Source organism: Stegodyphus dumicola, chromosome X2, assembly GCF_044657685.1.
Source record: "Stegodyphus dumicola isolate Sdum_Otavi_A_Nest chromosome X2, ASM4465768v1".
Taxonomy (NCBI): Eukaryota; Metazoa; Arthropoda; class Arachnida; order Araneae; family Eresidae; genus Stegodyphus; species Stegodyphus dumicola.
The window spans coordinates 62,200,219-62,219,774 of record NC_140781.1 but is presented as its reverse complement, the minus strand read 5'-3'; the positions used below and the strand labels follow the sequence as shown (position 1 = coordinate 62,219,774).

Sequence of the window (19,556 nt, the reverse complement as noted above, 5' to 3'; positions counted from 1 at the left end):
TGAGAGAGGCCAAAAAATTTTTAAAAGCCACCTATAAACTCAATTTACAGTACAGTGTAAAACTTCGGAGCAGAATACTCACCTTTGTTTAATAATAATGCCTAAAACGTAATAATTGTACCAAATTTAGAGATAAACAACGAACACTCATTTCCTCAATCTGAATGCGATAAAGTACCTCGTGCATTTATAGAAAATTTGATTATGCTTTTATGTTGCGGGTGAAAAAGCAATGGAAACTGTTTTTCCTTTTATCCTTGTAAAATACGCAATTCCGTTAATGATGCTGGTATTCACACAGCTTACATAGAGGGAAAATTAGAGAAGACATGACAGTGTGCAGTTCATTTGTTTTTAATTTCTGATTTTAAATAAAATCAATGATTGTGCTGCAAAGCTATGTATTTAAAGCAATTAATGAGGATTTTATCATTCAACTGAGTTAAAAAATAACAATTCCTTTTTGTGCTATTTCAAATTTACAAGCACGTGCCGCATGCTTGTAAATTTAAAATCTAAGACGGAGCCTCTGGTTTTATATCTTTGGCCAGTGGTGCACGAAAGATATTTAAAAGGGTTGATTTGGAGATTCAAAAGTCTCTTAAGATCGGAGCAATATCTTTAAGACTTGCGATCCAAACTGAAAAGTCGTTATTTTAATTCGCTGTAATTTGGAAAATCAGAACCGAAATATTTGGAGAGCTTTCATTCCACTTAACTAGAAGATGGGAAAAGGAAGGGTTACCCCAATGGCACCATGCTGATTGATTGGTAACCCGATCTGCATATTTAACGGGTCCAGTTCAATTTTGGTTAATTAGAAAATTTGGAAAAGCATTTTTTCGTGTTTTACGTTCTGGAATGTCACAAAGTTGCTATTGCTACAGTATCTTCAAACTGACAAGCAAAACTTGTTTTATTGAAGACTGACGACTTTTTTAATTAAAGTATATATAGGCTATATCAATTCAGAAAAATATAACTAAGGATTTGTAAGGTTGCTTTATCTTTATTAACCAGTTATTTTATGTTTTGAATCTTTACTGACACTTCTCCCACCCGAATTCAAATTAAATCGCGAGTATTTATGGTGAGGTTTTTAGATTGCAAGACAGAGCGTATTCTTCCTCTCGAGGCCCCGTTACTGGGCTGTTAGATCAGATAAGATTTGTAGTCTTAAATCTTGCAGCATAACTGCCAATAGTTGAATATCTACGCCGGTTTGAGCTAACTTCGAGTTAATTGATCTAGGTAGCCTTTGGCTACTAGATTATTTGAATTTAAATTTCCTATTTGAATGACTGTTACTCTAAGTTACATCACCGCAAGAGGTTGGTTGATTTGTAAGCGCCAGGTGTGCCTTCCTTTTTCTTTATTTTAAATAAAAGGCTCTTTTACACTGTTCTCAAGTTTCAGTTGTTATTTAAGAATTAGCGATAACTCGCTTAACTTCTAACGTGTAACACCTGATGGAAGCTTTTAAAAATAGCAACTGATTAAAAACTCAATTAGATCCTGCAACTTTGGAAAAGATTTGAAATCTAACGATTTTAAAACTAAGTTAATTAAAGAATGTTCACTAAGGAAATTTAAACTGTGTAACTATTGTAAGCTAAAATTTGGGACATTAAAAAAACAAAAAAAAAATGGTATTATACTAACCATTTCCTATGTGAAGTGCATGATTTTTGCAAAAATTAGGAATTCACAATTATAATTTCAATAATTTGAATTAGAGAATAAATATGCAAGCAACCAAAAAATTCGAAAAGAATAATGTATAATTTATGTAAGAGATATAAAGTAAATTTTAAGTATAGGTAAGAGAGAAAATTTTTCTGGAAAATAAATAGTTGGAAATAACCAGAAGAAAACGCAAACGACAGTAAAAAAATCTGATGTGACCAGCATATGACCTTCCGCCCATGCCATATTTCAAATAACAACGAGTTTTATGTAAAGTACAACGCCCGGCTGAACATTTCCAAAGAAAATCAATTTTGTTTTTCCAATAAATAGCTGCAATACGAAATTTTGGATTGGTTTTTCTAAAATTGTATCAACATAACCAAATGTTCGCAACATTGTTTTGCGGGGCAGTTCAATAATATGTAGCTTAATTGGACTTCGATTAAAGAAAAGTTAAGTGTTTATAATATATTTAAAATAAACACTACAAAAAAATGAATACCATAATTTAATTTTCTTCTATGTTATTTCTATAATATCAACAAATTTGAATGCATTTTGACTTTTCCACAAAAATCTATTAAGAGTTCCAAGTAAAGTACCGCATCCGTTTTATCATACCTAGTAAACATTTTAATGTTATTTTAACCATGTACAAGTTTTAAATACCAAATCTGAAGAATTTTGAATTACATCACAATATAGTGCTCCACGAATTTTTTTTCAAATTTTCATGTAAAGTATTACTTCCGATTTACCGATTTTAGTCAAAATCTAATATGTTGCTCCCACTGATATAAAAGTCTTAAATGCTAAAATTGAAAGTTTTGTTTTATATTTTAATGCAGCGTTTCATTAAAAACTGTTAAGGGGTTCAATTAAAGTACCACTTCACATCCAATTTTACCCAAAATATAATTAACTTTTTATATGTGTAGAGACATTAGGTATTTTTTTGGAAGCAGGCAAGATAAAAAATGAGCAATCGCCTTAGCCGGGAATCGAACCACGGACCTCTGGAATACCGGCCCAGCATACAGAACCACTACACCAGGAAGGCACGATAGAAAGACGGGAGAAATACCGTATATACTCCCCCTTTTAAAGGGCGACTGGCGTTTATTTTAGGGGACACAATCTCCAAATCCTGGGTGTGGAGAGATCTCATCCAACACCCTTTTAGTTCGGGCGCCACTGTAGAGACATTGGGTAAGTTTTGGAAGCAGAATATATGAAAAATTAGCAACGCCTTCACCGAGAATCGAACCACTGACCTCTGGTATACCGGCCCAGCGAGCAGAACCACTACACCACGAAGGCACGCTAGGAAAGTGGGAGAAATACCTTATATATTCTCTTTTTTTAAAGGGCGACTGTGGTTATTTAGGGGACGCAGTCGTCAAATCCTGGGTGTGGAGAATCCTCATCCAACACCCTTTTAGTTCGGGCGCCAATGTAGAGTCATTAGTTATATTTTTGGAAGCAGGAGAGATGAAAAATTAGCAACTCCTTCGCCGGGAATCGAACCACGGGCTTCTGGAATACCAGCCCAGCGTGCAGAACCACTACACCACGAAGGCACGTCAAGAAGGTGGGAGAAATGCCTTATATATGAATGCAGAAAGCATATATACGGAAGAGAGATATTTTTGGAAGTTTGATGTAACTTCCAAAAATTTCTGTTTTTCATACTTAAACTTTCTGCATTCATTAACGGAAAAATTCGTGAAAGAAAAAAATGGTCGTTATCGTAAGGAAAAAAAAATCGTCACCCACATACATACATACAGACAGATATAAATATAAAATGCTTGTGGGGACCCTAATGAGTGCTTATTCATTGAAAACTCACTTTCAAATTTTTAGAATGAAACTTTATCTGAAAACATTACCTCCCTTTCCTATATACACTCGTGTGCAAAATTAAGAGAATTTGAAAATCACGTCTATTTTTTCGAAAAATATTAAACCGAAGGTACTAATCATGCTGCTGAAGGATTATGTAAATATTCATAGTCGAATACGTATACGTGTATATCTCCGTTGCCGTGACTGTGGGAGGGATCTAAACGCACAAGGCTTTTTTAACGATTTGTGTGCTCGTACTCCTTCACGACATTCGCTACGTTTCTCACAAGAGCTGGGTAAATTTTATAAGGCTTTAGGTAAAATGAACAGCTACCAACGTTATGGATTACGGAATGAGATTGAAGGCAGGTCAATCACAAGCGCAGATGGCTACAGAGCTCAATGTAACACTCAGTGCCGTTTGCAATTTGTGGAAAAAGTTTCATGACACTGGATTCATACCGGGAAGACATGGAAAACGTCTACGAACATTCACAACGACTAAGAAGAAACGTTATTTGGCACATTCAGCGCGGTAACACAGGATTGTTACAGCTTCACATCTCTCAGCTGTATGCTGTCACTGGAACCCGAGTTTCACGTTCTACAGTTTCCTGAAGGCTTCTTGAGATAGAGCTGTATACCAGAAGACCCGCTGTTTTGTTTGCGCCCCGCTCATTGCAGCCCACAAGAAAGCGCGTTTAGCATGGTGCAGATAGCATGTACTTTGGACCAGACTTGACGAGCACGTGAATTTTACAGATGAATTAAGATTCATCTTGGAGATTGCTTCTTGGCGTATGGAGACAGCATAGAATACAATACCATCCCTCTCTCATCAAGAAAAAGGATCATTACGGCAGTGGAGGTGTAATGGTTTGGGCAGGCATTACGTTGGATGGCCGCACACTCCTGCATGAGTTCGGCAAAGGCTCCTTAACTGATATGAGTATAGAGAGGAGATCTTTGAGACCTATGCCGAGTTTTCAGGAGCGCAGTTGGTTTTGGGCTCCTATTAATGGGCGACAACGCTCGTCCAGATAGGGCTAAGCTGGTCGCCAATTACTTAGGAAGTAATTGGATGCTGCGCATATCTTTATATGCGCAGCATGCATTGGCCATCCAGATCTCCTAACCATAACTCTACAGAGTATGTCTGGGGCGCTCTTGGGAGGGCAAATTTATATCGCTATCACTCTCTGAAAACCATCCTGGAGTTGAAAATTGCCTTGCTGCAAGAGTGAAATGGAATGCCACAGGGACCCTCAATGCCTCCTGTTAAGTCTGTAGTCACGCTACGTGGCCTATCTGGCTGTAAGAGGAGACCACACCCCATAATAGACTCATTTTTAATTCGATATCACAGCGTGGATTTTGGGCATCCCCTTACTATGAGCTTTAATGATAATCATGCGTACGTAAAATGACTTTTGAATGGATATCTCTTTCTCTATCATAAATGTATATGTATGCGAAATTTCATTAAAATCTGGACATTAATTTTACAGAAATTTGACATAATATGCAAATTCTCTTAATTTTTCAAGCTAGTGTATATAGGTTGGCAGGAGGTAAAAAGAGTGAAATGCTGGAAGATAAAATTTCGTTAATAGCAAGCCAGAGTGAAAAGAAAATTAGTCATAATCATCCCAAAAGGCAAAGTCAGAGACGTTTATTAGAGTTGTAAAAGGGTAACTTGGCTAGAAGTATTAAATTTTCTGTGAAAAGCTGAAATTCTCTTAGAACATTAATGCTATCTTTTTCGGAAACATAAACTAGTTCCAAGTCGGTATTCAAATGAGTGGCATTTCAACCAAAGTTATGTGGTGACTGAAAATAATTTTTTGAAAACTTCTCCTGAAGTGCAGATTATATCGAATCTAAAAAGTCTGGACCACTCAAAGAGTTAAATCTGTAGTAGTAAGTAGCATTGTTTTACCCTAACCAGTTTTGTATCAATGCAGCTCTGTAATTCTAAGTATTTTTTTTTTTCAATCTATGCAATCAAGAATGTCATATGTATTCAAGGTACTCTTTTATATCTCCTATCTAGATGTGACTCTATAATCTTTTTTTTTTTTAAATTCAGACTCAATAAATGTCGTTATGGCTTCTTCAGGGCGGACATCATACTGCAAGGGCTTGTTCCCGGTCAGTACTCCTCCTTAGCAGTGTAAAAGTCAAAAAAAAAAAAGTAGTAAGTAGCATAGCATTAAACCATGAAACTTTTTAATGAGTTACGTGACATGCGACTTAGCATTATACTAAGTTTAAAATTAGCCCAAAATCAATCTTAGTTTGATGTAAATTTTGAAAAAAAAAAAAAAAAGAAAAGAAAAAAAGAAACTAAATGAAAAAAAAATTAGGGAAAAATCTTATTGCTTTTGAAGAAAAGAAACCTCTGACTGATCGCTCTGAAGATCGATAGACTTATTTTACGTCAACTTCAAACGGCAAAAAGACAACGATTTCCTTTTTTCGTAGTAAACACGTTTTTGCTCCTAAACAGAATTGACCTGTCTGATCGCCCTCGAAATTGATGACAAGTTTTCAAAGTTTACGCCAAACTAAGGGGTTTCTTCTCTTAATTTTAGATTTACATTGGTGTGTTTCTCTTCCAGTTTGATTACATTAAGTCAACAAGACTCCAGATAAATACTGCAAAATTTTCTGTCTCCATAAATTTAAATTTTAAGTTAAATCTAAAATAATTCTGTTACTGTAGATGACTATTAAACCTTCCGTAAAAATAAGGAAAATTCAAGATAGTCTGAAAGATTTTTTTTTTTTTTTTTTGACTTATTCGTTGAAAATCCAAGTCTCGCGATGAGTTGTTCGCGATGATTCATATTGCACTCCAAATCCTGCAGATATTCAGATACGATAAAGTTAAAGAGCAAATAACTAATCAACATACTGAAAAGACTGTGCCTATACACAGTGCCTATGTTAATCCATCAGTATAAAGTAAAAACAATACTGACTGACTGATAACAGACTGAAAGGCAGGGAGATCGATTATATTAAAAAAAAATTAACACAGCAGCAAAATGCCTAATTAATCAGCTACCTTTAATTGAAGAATTTGTATGAAAGATAAAATGGACAAAATAAATAACACGGTTAGACCTTATAGCGGGATATTTTCAGACAGCAATGAAATCCACAAATTTTTTTTTATAATAGCATTCATATCAAGTCAGGTATCTTAAGCTGACATCGCACAAGAAAATATTGAGAAAGGACAAATCTTTTTTGATTTTTTTGCATTTTGCTACCATGATAAAGAAAAAAAAATACTATATCATAACCACGAAATTTTCATTCAGCTGACTTATTAAAGGGCGAATAATTCATCTTTCTGCGGAAAGGAGAAAAAGCCTCGCGTTTTTCTTTCTCTGGCAAATTCAGTAAAACTTTTTAGAAACAGATTAGTTGTCTGATATAGAGGAATGTGTGATAGCACATTTAGACTATATATTTTGTAGTATGAAATTCACTTAAAGTGAACATTTAACTTACAGGCTAACATGCAAAGTTATTTTAAACTCTTGGGGACTTTAACAATTGTGTCATTGCAAATGCAAAAACAAGTCAAATTTGAATTCAAATAAAATTCATTAAACTAATCCTGAAGGGTTACAACTGAAATTTTAATATAAGTGATGTCTTGTCATATTTAAAAAGACGACGCTGCTTGCCCTAGTAGCTAAGATTTCAATTATTTACAAAACCAAGATTTTAAATTCAAAACTGGTGCGTCTACGCTTCATCCAAATTCGTAAATCACATGGTAACAGCACCGCCACTTCTCTAGATCTTTGTCTTCCACTGATTCAGCAAGAAAGCTCTCAGTGAGTTTCTTGAGAAAATTGTATTTAGCTACCGTGTAGGATTCTCCACTGTGTAATTCTAAGTTACCTTTGAAAGTGAAGAATCTTAAGAACTGATAAGCAAATAATCGCTTGAGTTTGTGTGACAGGAAACAACAAGATAGAAGTGTAAAATAACCCTTTATTATTCCAATAAGGTTTAACAGAACTCCGTCTTGGAGTTGTACAATAAAGCCGACACTTGGGCTTCAACTTAAGAGACTAAGAATTAAACTAAACTAATCTTAACTAAAACGATATAGCCGAAGCTATCAAAATTTTAACAGAGTTGGCCCCTTAACGCTAATTGACTGCGAAGTTATCAAGGGCCTAAAGTACGCCCGAGCGTAATAATAGCTTACGAGAGAGTAGCCTAAAAAGACGGACGCGTGCAGCCAGAATATCTGGTATCTCTCTCCCTAAGACTAGAACTTCGCGGTTAAATACCGTTCCTCATTAGCATTCAGACGTGATTCTAAAACTACGTTCTGGTTGGAAGTGGTAAGTTGAAATTAAGAAGCGACAGGAAAGGAAGTTTAACTCAAAATTTAACTGTTAATAAAATTAACATAATCCTTATAACCGTGTAGAGACATTAGGATTTTTTTGGAAGCCAGAGAGATGAAAAATATGCAACCACCTTCGTCGGGAATCGAACCATGGACCTCTGAAATACCGGATCAGTGTGCAGAACCACTACACCACGAAGGCTCGCTAGGAAAGTGGGAGAAATACCTTATAACCGTTCACCCTGGACCTGTATAAAAAGAGGCGAATTCAATACAGACTATGAGGCAATTTCCGAAACTTACTAAAGCAGTAGAATATGTGGCGCTACCTATGCTGTTTCCACAAATAAACTCCTGCGGAAACTTTGTGTAATTGCAGTTTTAGAGGCCAAATTTTCCAAAGCTAATGTGGGATGGGACAATTTCGGTAACTTTATAAAAAAAAACTTTCTTTGAAGCATAATATCGCTTTAGAGAATATGATTATCCATATTCCGGTATCCAAAAGCCTTATAATAATACATATCATTATAGAGTTTGGTTCTCTGTGGGAACATAAACTAGTTCCAAAATCCTAATAGATCTAGATAACACTAGACGCAACGATAAACTATACGCTAAACACAGAGATAAACTTACGTATTAACGCTGTGTCTGAAGTAACTAGAGACTTGAAAAGGTTAAAATAACCCTTTTATTTAAATAAGAACCTGATCATAAATGCACATCTCGTGCTTATAACGTCAGTTACTGCTTGTGTACTTTAAGTATTTGTGTGTACTTTAAGTTGCAAAAGTAACAGCCAAATTCAAAATTTAAACTGAGCTTAGTAGTCGGAGACTACACAATGAACTTAAACTAAATTGGCTCAGAACTATAACCAGCATAATAATTTAAATGACGGCATTAACGCAAACAGAATAATTAAAATTTTATCAGATGTGGCAAAACCAAATAATGTGACTCAAGAGGCAGAAACACGCTTTGTCTTACAAACACAAAACTTCAGCTTAAATAATCTAACTGATCTGTATTCTGGTGAGGAGACGGAACAGAAGAAGGTACAGCAAAAGCTGAAATTATAAATAATTGGCTACTTTTAAATGAGGATAACTTTACATAATAATTATTAACATTACTAAATCTTCTGTGTGCTATTAGTTATACCGAAGGGCCAATCAGAAAAGACGTTTTTGGAATAGAAGATCATATTAACACACTTAAGAATTTCATCCTCTGAGAATTTGGAATCATGCATATTGCTATCCATTGAAATGAAATTGTTACATGATTTGGATGCAATTATTTTGCAGATTCGCTCAATCATTTAATGAACATAAACATTCACTTATATAGTAGAAGAACTGAAATGTATTTTAAATACGTAATGCAAGTAAATTATTAAAAAACGTTCAACTCATTTAAAATTTACAAAAATGATTAAAAAATTCAACTATCTCAATCGCATTCATATTTAATATGTGTATATGCGACTACTAATGCATAGAATGTATGCGCTTCTCAACGTGCGTCCGAGCGGTAACGTCGCTGAACACTGGTAGTTCGGTCCGAGGTTCAAATCCCGCAAACGGGCTGGCTGCATGAAAGTCCTTCACGAAGGCATCCCTCCTTTAAGGCAGAGAGCCCTCGAGTGCTTTGCCGTAATCTAATAAACCAAACCAAACCTTAACGTGCACAAAAAATACACTTATTTAGCAAACATTTTAATTGCACTTTTGTGACATCTCTATATATTGTAAATTTTATTCTTTTCTTTTAAATAATAGCCTGTAGAGTTCCTCACTTTGTAAATGCTAAGTTATTGTTGAACGCGAAGAATCTTAAGAACTCATAAGCGAATAATCGCTTGAGTTCGTGTGATAAGAAACAACAAGATGGAAGGGTAAATAACCCTTTATTATTCAAATAAGATTTAACAGAACTCCGTCTTGGAGTTCTAGAATAAAATCCGACACTTGGGCTTGAATTTAAGATGCTAAGAAGTAAACTAAAACTAATCTAAAATAAAAGAGATATAGCCGAAGCCATCAAAGTTTGATGGAGTTGGCCCCTTAAACACGAGATGACTGCGAAGCTATCCAGGGCCTGAGTACGGCCGAGCGTAATAACAGCTTTGAGAGAGAGTAGCCAAAAATGCGGACGCGCGCTAATCAGAATCTCTCATTCTGTCTAACTCAGCAATCAGAACTTCGCGGTTAAATACTGCTCCTCCTCATTATGTGTTCAGACGTGATTCTAAAACTACGTTCTGGCCGGAAGTAGTAAGTTGAAGTTAAGAATTTGACAGGAAAGAAGTTTAACTCAAAATTTAACTGTTAATAAAATTATGATAATCCCTAGAAGCCTTATAGTTAAGAATGGATTTCCTTTGCCTCCTTTCAACCAAACTTAGTCCGCCCCTCATTATTAGCCTCTCGTTATCGCCAAAACTTTCTATTTTAGGATAAATATTATTACTTGATAATTTCTGCATTATTAAAAATCCGTTCTGCATAACTCTGCTGCTATAACATGGCTCGGAATAACAAAATTTCAGGAATGTTGTATTTTTCGACCTCATTGAAAAGACTTAGTCCTATTTAAATAATCTAGTTCTAATCATGAATGGCAAAAAGGCAAATAATACTTTTAAGACATGATAAACATTACTGCCCTCAAGTTCAAAATATTCCAACCACAACATTAAACATAATTATTGAGATTCTTCAAACATAAATTTGAAATTTATGCCAAATTCATATAAAATTAAGGATTTACTTTTCTTACCTTGAGAGTGAACCACTTCAAAGAGTGTAACACATCCGTTATACTTGTCTGTCAAATCAAATTTTAGCAGGAATATTTAAAATACTGAGTATTTGAATAGATGGTTATAACATATTATGAAGATAATTCTCTCTTTAAAATTAGATCAAAAGCAGAGCAACAGAAACGAGATAGTATTATGTATATCTGCAGGAAAAAACTCTGATATATTTTCTAAATATTGCGATGGAGTCATCTTGCTAAACTAGCTTAAAATGCATCCTGCAAATGCTTTTAACCTCAAGTACTGGATTGCTATACTGCTGCAACAAATGAAGGTTTTAGTATAGTGTACCAACGAGGAAGCGATGATTAGGTTTAGTTAATTATGTAAAAACATGAAACAGGTAGAAGACACAAAATGGAAAGAAAGAGAAAAGGAAAGATTTGATTTATAAAGACAAACGAAATCTTCAAAATCCAAGTAGAAAAGTTTGAACATATAAAGAGTAAGAAAAACGTAATCACTTTGAAGGATTTTTAGCAAAAAATTCTGGAAATTATCATAGTATAAATTTAATACCCCTAATTTAGCGATGCTGGAAAAGGAGTATATATCTGAGCGAAAATTTTACTTTCTCATGTACTTGTTGATTTTTAAGTTATTACATAAGATAAACTGGTCATTTCAGGAAGGTTTCGGTGTTTAATATTTTCCATGAATAGTGATAACAACACAAACTATATCATTATTTTGGTTGAAGAAGTTCTAAAACCTTTATTAGAAAGCATTGCTGAAACCTTAGTTTAACCTTTTGATGGTCATCAACGAGCTCAGCTCCTGTACTAATTACGCACTGGCAGTGGAAGCAAATGAACACAACTCGCATTATAAATTTACGACTGACAGGTATCGCGGGTATTTAGTAAGAAAGAACTGCTTAATCTCGTAACCACCGAAGGGTTAAACCAAGAGCTTCCAACGAGGATGGTAGCGGCCGAGCGGTAAAGACGCTGAACACTGGTAGTTCGGTCCGAAGTTCGAACGGGCTGGCTGTATGGGTGTTTTCGTAGTTTTTCCCATGTGTAACGTGTATACGAGCCAGTTTCCCTTAGAAAGTCCTCCACGAAGGCATCCATCCCTTTAGGCAGATAGCCCTCGTGTGCTTTGCCATAATTGAGTAATCCAATCCAATCCCAACGAGGTTGGTATTGACCTCCATGTAGATCGAATAAATTTTAAAGGAGCTTACTGTTAAGTCTATAGCTGAATATGAACCGGAAATTGATTGGCATAATTAATATCCTGCTGATTACAGAAAATTCATGAATAAAACTGATAATTAAATTGTTTGTTGATCATGCAGTAAGGAATAAAGTAATAGTCATACAGTGAGGAATAATAAGGAATCATATACTGAGGAAGCTGTATCATACAGTAAGGAAAAGTGATATAAAATAAATATAAGGCAAAAATACACTAAAATTATTTCACGTTATAATTTTATATCAATAATAATTTTTAATATATATAATTTTAATGCAATAAGGGCAATGTATAAAGGAAAACGCAAGAATACGGAAAAGCACGACAAAAAATAAAAGCAAAGAACCCGAAACTGGAATGAAAAAGATTTGAAATCTCTTAATATGTTTAACTATTCACCTAATTCTTTGAGTTTTCTTTCAGCCGTGAGCTGCATCATGTGAAAGATCTTTTAAATTAACTGAGTTGATTAGAAAGTTCTTTTATATCTCAAGTTAGTTAAAATAGTTCGATCTAAAGACGAAAAATATTAACTTTATGTTATTAAGAATGATTAAACTATTTTAGAAGAAATGAGCAATGTTAAATCAACTGAGAATAGTAAATTTATGACTGTAAAGGACAAACTATAAATGTTTAAACTTTATACTCCCAGAACCGTGCGTATTTCACTTAATTGATGTTGACTATTATCCAATATTATTTTAGGAGTGTCTAAGATGCTGACACGTGTTTATTTATAAATGCAATGCTGCTCTTCTTGCGGAAACTTTGTGCGACTGTATTTTTAGAAAACCTCTCATAAAGCGACTAATTACTTTAAGTACTAAAAATGAATTCGTGCACAGTACTTCTAGGAAATTCGCCAAATCAATATTTGCCTATTATTTCATACAGAAATTTAATTAGCTTCTCTGTTTTCATGGTGGTGAAAGAACTGTGGGCCATAGATTTGGTCCCGGGTTCGAGTCCCAGAGGAGACATGGATGTCTTCCAGTATATAGTGTCTTTCAGGAATGGCACTTAAAATATTATCAAGCCGAAAATCCTATCAAGAGGCTGGCGAAAAAAAGGCAGCCTTTTGGAACCGCCCTCGGGAGATTTCTCCTTCAAAAGTGGGATAGAGCTAGGCAAATTCGTACTGTCACCTATACGTTGCCCAAGGCCCAAGCTAATAAGACAAGCAACACTTGCATACTGGCTACGGTAAAATTAGTGGTCTTAATCTGATGTTACTGTCAGACAAGGGATTTAAGTCACAACAACAGTAAAATACTATCCGATCGAACGTCCTCTTTAGAGGTTGGTTATAGAGCAAGATGGGTAAGAATTCGTCCCCAAAGGAACATTCTCCTACAGGGAACCCTCCTTCAAGGGATATTTTAAGGGAAAATCATACTTCAAAATTGAAACGAAGTTAGACAAGAGTTGAATTGTAGCCTGTAGCCCAAGGTGCAAGCCAAACGAAGGGCGCTTACTACCCCTTAGCCACGTTGAATTCATGGACCTGATCGAGATCATCTCAGGTTAGGAGAATAACAAACAACAACAACAGTAGTTAATTTTTATTTAAAAGGCCGAATAGATGTTCTAAACGAATATCTTCTCCAATTGCTGCAATTATGGGAAAAGCGGAGCTTTCTTTAACCTATGAATTGTCTTTGGAATCCCCTTATTAATGTAGAAAATATTTTGTGAGGCAGAAATTGTTTATTTAAAGCTCTTAGTATAATTGTCCCAAACTCTCATTTCATTTAAAAATACCTTGTGTAAAAAAAGTTATCATTTAACCGATAATCTTTCAGTGACCTCAAACCGTACCCTATTCACGTTCTTAAAGATTTCTTGATCATTTAAACACTCTCAACTTGTTACATAGTCGTTATCGGCATTTATAGGTATTTATTTAAGTTTCCTTAGAATCTAAACAACTGGAGTTAGTAATCTAGGTTTCATTTCCGGTGGTTAGCTGATTTTTCCGGTGTATTTTATTGAGACGAGGTCGAGCTGCTGAATATCCTCCTTTGTGGCACGAATGAGGCGGCCCATTATGATCATAGGGTCGTTTATCGACTAGATGGATCGGGTCATTGTGTTCTTACCCTCTGTATCAAAAAAATTCAGGACAGTACGGGCAACATACTGTTGTGCATCATCTTGTTGAGAGGTGGCGTCACACAGGCCGCGAAAATAAGGCACAGACATGGTCCTTAACACGTCAGACGGCAGTTGTCCACATTATCGGCTATGCGAACAAGAAGCTATAGAGACATTAGGTATGAAAAATATGCAACCACCTTCGCCGGGAATCGAACCACGGACCTCTGGAATACCGGCCCAGCGTGCAGAACCTCTACACTACGAAGGCACGCTAGGAAGGCGGAAGAAATACCTTATAAAGTGACCGGTATCTGTACCCAGTGGTTCAATGATAATCAGATATGGAATATTAAAAAGGTGTTTCACATTTTATAGTAAAAATGATTAGTTATCTAGATTTGGAGAAATGCGTTTAAACTTACTGTATTTTTGTCATAATAAATCTATGCCTTATTCATTGTTTCAAAACATTTTAAACTTCATCCGATAACGTAACATGCGCACGCCGGGAAATGCTAACCATTAGCATATCCTAGCATGTTCTACCTTTCATGCAAATTTCATGTTTGTTGTGCGCTTGCCTGGTGTAGCTAATTTCATGGCCAACAATGCACTATACTGATGGCTATAAAAGTTTCTGCACCACGCAGGAAGAGTACAACAAGCATGAAATTTGCATGAAAGGTACTGCATGTTAGGATATTTATTTATTTAGGACGCAGTCCGGTCCGCCTGACGAGTAAAGCTCGTCTTATGACACGAAGGAGCTGCGCCCATACTACACAACACACTAGATACCCCATTCTAGAACGTTAAGCGCTGGGTGAGTATGCAGATGACGAATGCAAGCCAGCAACTTTCATTTTCTCTGTGACGTGATTTTCTCTGTGTTTCGCGTGAGAGGACAGACATGTTGTTCTTTCGGCCATGCGGCTCTTACAGCCATGTCACGCAGAATGTCACAGAGAAAATGAAAGTTGCTGGCTTGCATTCGTCATCTGCATACTCACCCAGCGCTTAACGTTCTAGAATGGGGTATCTAGTGTGTTGTGTAGTATGGGCGCAGCTCCTTCGTGTCATAAGACGAGCTTTACTCGTCAGGCGGACCGGACTGCGTCCTAAATAAATAAATATCCTAACATGCAGTACCTTTCATGCAAATTTCATGCTTGTTGTACTCTTCCTGCGTGGTGCAGAAACTTTTATGGCCATCAGTATAGTGCATTGTTGGCCATGAAATTAGCTACACCAGGCAAGCGCACAACAAACATGAAATTTGCATGAAAGGTAGAACATGCTAGGATATGCTAATGGTTAGCATTTCCCGACGTGCGCATGTTACGTTATCGGATGAAGTTTAAAATGTTTTGAAACAATGAATAAGGCATAGATTTATTGTGACAAAAATACAGTAAGTTTAAACGCATTTCTCCAAATCTAGTCAGATAACTATGTAAGGATCTTAAGTTTTACTAACGTTTATTTTATTTTAAATCTTTACTATCACTTCTTATTTTCTACTTCCGGCCAGAATTATAAGCGTGAAGGAGTTTATGCAAAGTTGTCTGGCGAACGCCAAGTATTTAAGTGTGGCCTTTTTGCCAAGCAGAAGAGAGGAAGCCGTGAGTTCGAAGCAGGCCGCTTACCTTAGAAGTTACGCAGTTGCTACTTTGCCTTCCAGGCCAGAGGTTTTAATCCTCTTGATAAATTAAACGTATTGTAGTGTTCACAGTCTCTGTGCTACATACGCTTCCTGTTATTATAAGGCCAATCTTATTCTAAAGTTAAATTAGAGTTTAGTTTTATTTTGATATCTTTTAAGTTAGACCCCGAGTGGAGGGTCATTGTATTCCGAAGTACGGAAGTCATTGTATATAAAGAAAAAATAAAGGGTTTTGTATACCCTTCGTCTGTATCCTGTCTACTTACTACAATTAGTGAACATAGCTTTAGTAAGCTCTCTGTTCTAGTCAGGTCATTGTGTGTTTCCGAAGAAGGTAAGAAGAAACATTGAACCTGATAACTAATCATTTTTACTATAAAATGTGAAACACCGTTTTTAATATTCCATATCTGATTATCATTGAATATAATAAAAACTTATATTGCAACTTCGGATCCTATTGATGCAATAAAACAGATCTTCCTGATGCAGTAGGAAAGGTCTGAGTACAAATGAAGGGGATTTAAATTTCTTTTACCACACCACTGAGTCAGAGCTAGTATTTTCGGAGGAAACGAGTTATAAGGTATTTTCTTCTTTCTACATGCCTTCGTTGTGTAATTAGAAGCATTTTCGACGCATATTTTAGAGGTCCAGGGTTCGAGTCCCGATGAGGACACTGCATATTTTTTACATCTCCAGCATCAAATGACTCTACAAGTAGCGCTCGAGTTGAAATGTCTTCACCACCACGATTTGGTGATTGAATTCCCTATCCCCAGTCTCCTTTAAAAAGGGGAGTACATAAGGCATTTTCTCGCTCTTTTCCTCCTGCCTTCGTAGTGTAATTGGAAACACAGCGCGTATTCGAGAGGGCCAAGGCTCGAATGCCGGCGAGGGCAATGCACATTTTCTCACGTCTGTAGTATCAAAAACCCTAATGACTCTGTACAGTGATCTCTGAAAATGGTAAGATTTTTATGTATGCAAAATAAATAGATCCCTCAGAAAAGTATTACTTGTTCAAAAGAGCATTGAAAATTGTTTTGCAGTTACTAAAATTTGCAATTTAACTAACCACGCTAAAATTTAAAAACAAAAATTGTTATAATAATTTCTATACACATATTTCCTGAGAGCTACGTTTCTACCAAATTAAATTGCTGTGAACATATATTTCTTTGCTGTTACTACATTGTACAGACATACAACATATACAAATTATTTCGTTTGGTTTTCTTGTTAAACTTCTTGGCTAGCGAATCACTAAACAGAATATTGAATTTGAAACTCTCCTAATTTGTGTGTTTTATATTTTGCAACTACTATATTAAAAGCTAACACATCCTACCCTCTACCGAACTGGGAAGTTAAATAACTTTTAATATGTTTTAAAAATGTAAAATAAATCTGCAATATATTATAATTGAAATCCTATTTTGTGCTTATTGTTCGTGTTTTGAAATTGTTGCAAAAATACCAGCAAGTTTATCAATTATATTATTTGCATTTATCGGCAATATTTAAATGGATTTTCAATATACTTCAAACAAATTAATCAATGATGATTCGCAAGCATACATTTGTATACGTATGTCACATAAAGTACGTCCTTTTGGATTTCGGATTTGATTTTTGAATTTCCGTCTTTCCGCATTTATTTTGATTTATATCCTCCACTTAAAATCCTTACGCTGCTGACTTTTATGAAAACTCTATATATTTTGTTATTAACAAAGCATTAGATGATTCATGAATTATTTTCACAATCTCACAATTGTGATGGCATTTATCTGTGAATGTCAAAATATTTATGTTGCTTCGATCATTCATAAATCTTTTAAAAGTTCGTATTCAATCTTATACATAAGTAACCACATTAAATACACTGATAAATAAAACATGCCAAATGATTAATATTACAAATATTATGTCACCTTTAATCTTACTTTAACTTCTCTGTTTTAATATAGTAAAATAAAACAAACACTTACCTCTATGCGTTATGGTATGGCTCATTAACTGTGTGTTATTTGCGTATCTTGAAGGGCATTGAGAACAGCAATAATTTTTCTTCTTAACTGCTGTAAATACTGATGTCTTCGAAAATCCTATTTTGACGCGGGAAGGAATAATACTCGGAATTACGGTATTCTGTGTCTGAAAATTCGCTTCGTTTTTTACATCGATGCAACTTTTAGTCCAATGTTCTTCACTTTGATTTGGAGATGCTGGCAAGAATGGCCTCCAAATTCGAGTCGTCTTAGAACTGCTTGAAAACGTACTGGCTTCTGATTCACAAACGTTTTCAAATTTATTTTTGGATAGTTTTTGAAACATTTCTGTGTCGCAGGAACTCTGATTTCCAACATGAAATCTTTCATTTTGTTCATCTAAAGATGGGGCAGCATTCCTCGACAAGTCAGGAATAAAACTAGGATGATCTCTCCAAAGCATTTTCGAACTGTTGGGTGGGTACACAATTGATGTGGTTTCATTCATAACGCTAAAGCAGTCCAAACAAGCGTAAGTCAAAGAATGTGGAGTCGATTGATTAACACATTGGTATAAACGACCACTCCAGTTAAAACTAGGCACTTTAAGTAAATTGCAGTTTGGATACAGAGCAACTGACATTGTAATAGGCCCTTTTTTAATTTGCAGTTATAAGTCTTCTTATCTTCTCTTTATTCAATTAAAATGTATGGAGCATTACTCCTACAAAAATTCGATAAGAAAGCCAATTTACAAGCATAAAATTCATATATACACGTGTAAGTATAATAGACGTATGGTGCGTACTACTATCCTCATCAAAGAGGTTATTTCGTCTGAAAACTGTAAATGAAATTTCATTCACTCTCGTTAAAATATCCAAAATATCCCAAAAACTTGTTAATGCAGTCTTCAAATATGAATCATCAAACTGCGTCACTTATTCTGATTTTTTCCTATGAACTCCGTGTAAAAGGTCTCCAAAAATTCCTACTCATTATTTTTTAATGTACCATTACAAGTCGAACTTCTCTGGAAGAAATAAATATTGACCAATCTGACTTTATCCACATCTATGATATCGTTTAGAAAATACGCCCCTTATAACACAATTAAGACCAGAAAGGAAATAAAAGAAAAGCTTTCATGTAAAGATAAAATTGAAGAAGATACTGATTAGGTTGGTGAATAAAAACTCGAATCATATCAGCGTCAACAATAGAGTTATTGACTAAGAACAGATATAGTCATCTCTTTATGGAGGCTTAACTGTGGGCGTGAATAAAAGGCTAACATGTAAGGTCACCATTCGAAAGATAACAGTAAGAGCCATAGAGTTCAATCAATCATACACAGAAGGTGGCAGAACTGACAATTGTTTCCAGATAAGTAAATTGATACTTGGGTTTGAAGTTCGATGACGATTGAACGGAAGTATCATTGAAAGCGAAAATCGCACGAGGTGCCCCAAATCCTAAACCCGCATTTACAAATCAAAGAGGCGCCATTCCATTGTTTAAAATACTATCACAATTCTAAGATGTCTACCAAAAGGTCTCTTAACTCTGACAGAGGGCAATAAGCAATAACATATCACGTGACCTAAAGACATTTCCTCATTCATTTCGCTTGATATTAAAAAACCAAACAATTCTTTTGAGCCGAGTTGCCTTAGTAATACCAAACAACAATTGCGAAGGCATATTTGATTGCATTACTGATTGGTGTTAGAAATATAGTTTATTAATTATAATATAATGCAAGTGTTTCTAAAAATTATGAATGGATGAATTTATAAATTAAATAACAATCATGGTATTTAAAAAACTAATATATAATATCTTAAA

General features: G+C 35.2%; 1 protein-coding gene across 2 annotated transcripts in view; it reads right to left on the bottom strand.

Moving 5' to 3' along the window:
• LOC146992766 (uncharacterized) overlaps positions 1-18,866 on the bottom strand; it is a 40,263-nt gene extending 21,397 nt beyond the window's left edge. Inside the window, exon 1 of one of the 2 annotated variants that reach the window (XM_085809202.1) lies at positions 17,709-18,866. In XM_085809202.1, the coding sequence (XP_085665328.1) occupies positions 17,709-18,351 (643 nt within the window). In that variant the 5' untranslated portion in view covers positions 18,352-18,866. The remainder of the gene's footprint in view (positions 1-17,708) is intronic. The other variant, XM_085809201.1, reaches the window with a different exon arrangement.
• Positions 18,867-19,556: the final 690 nt, after the last annotated feature.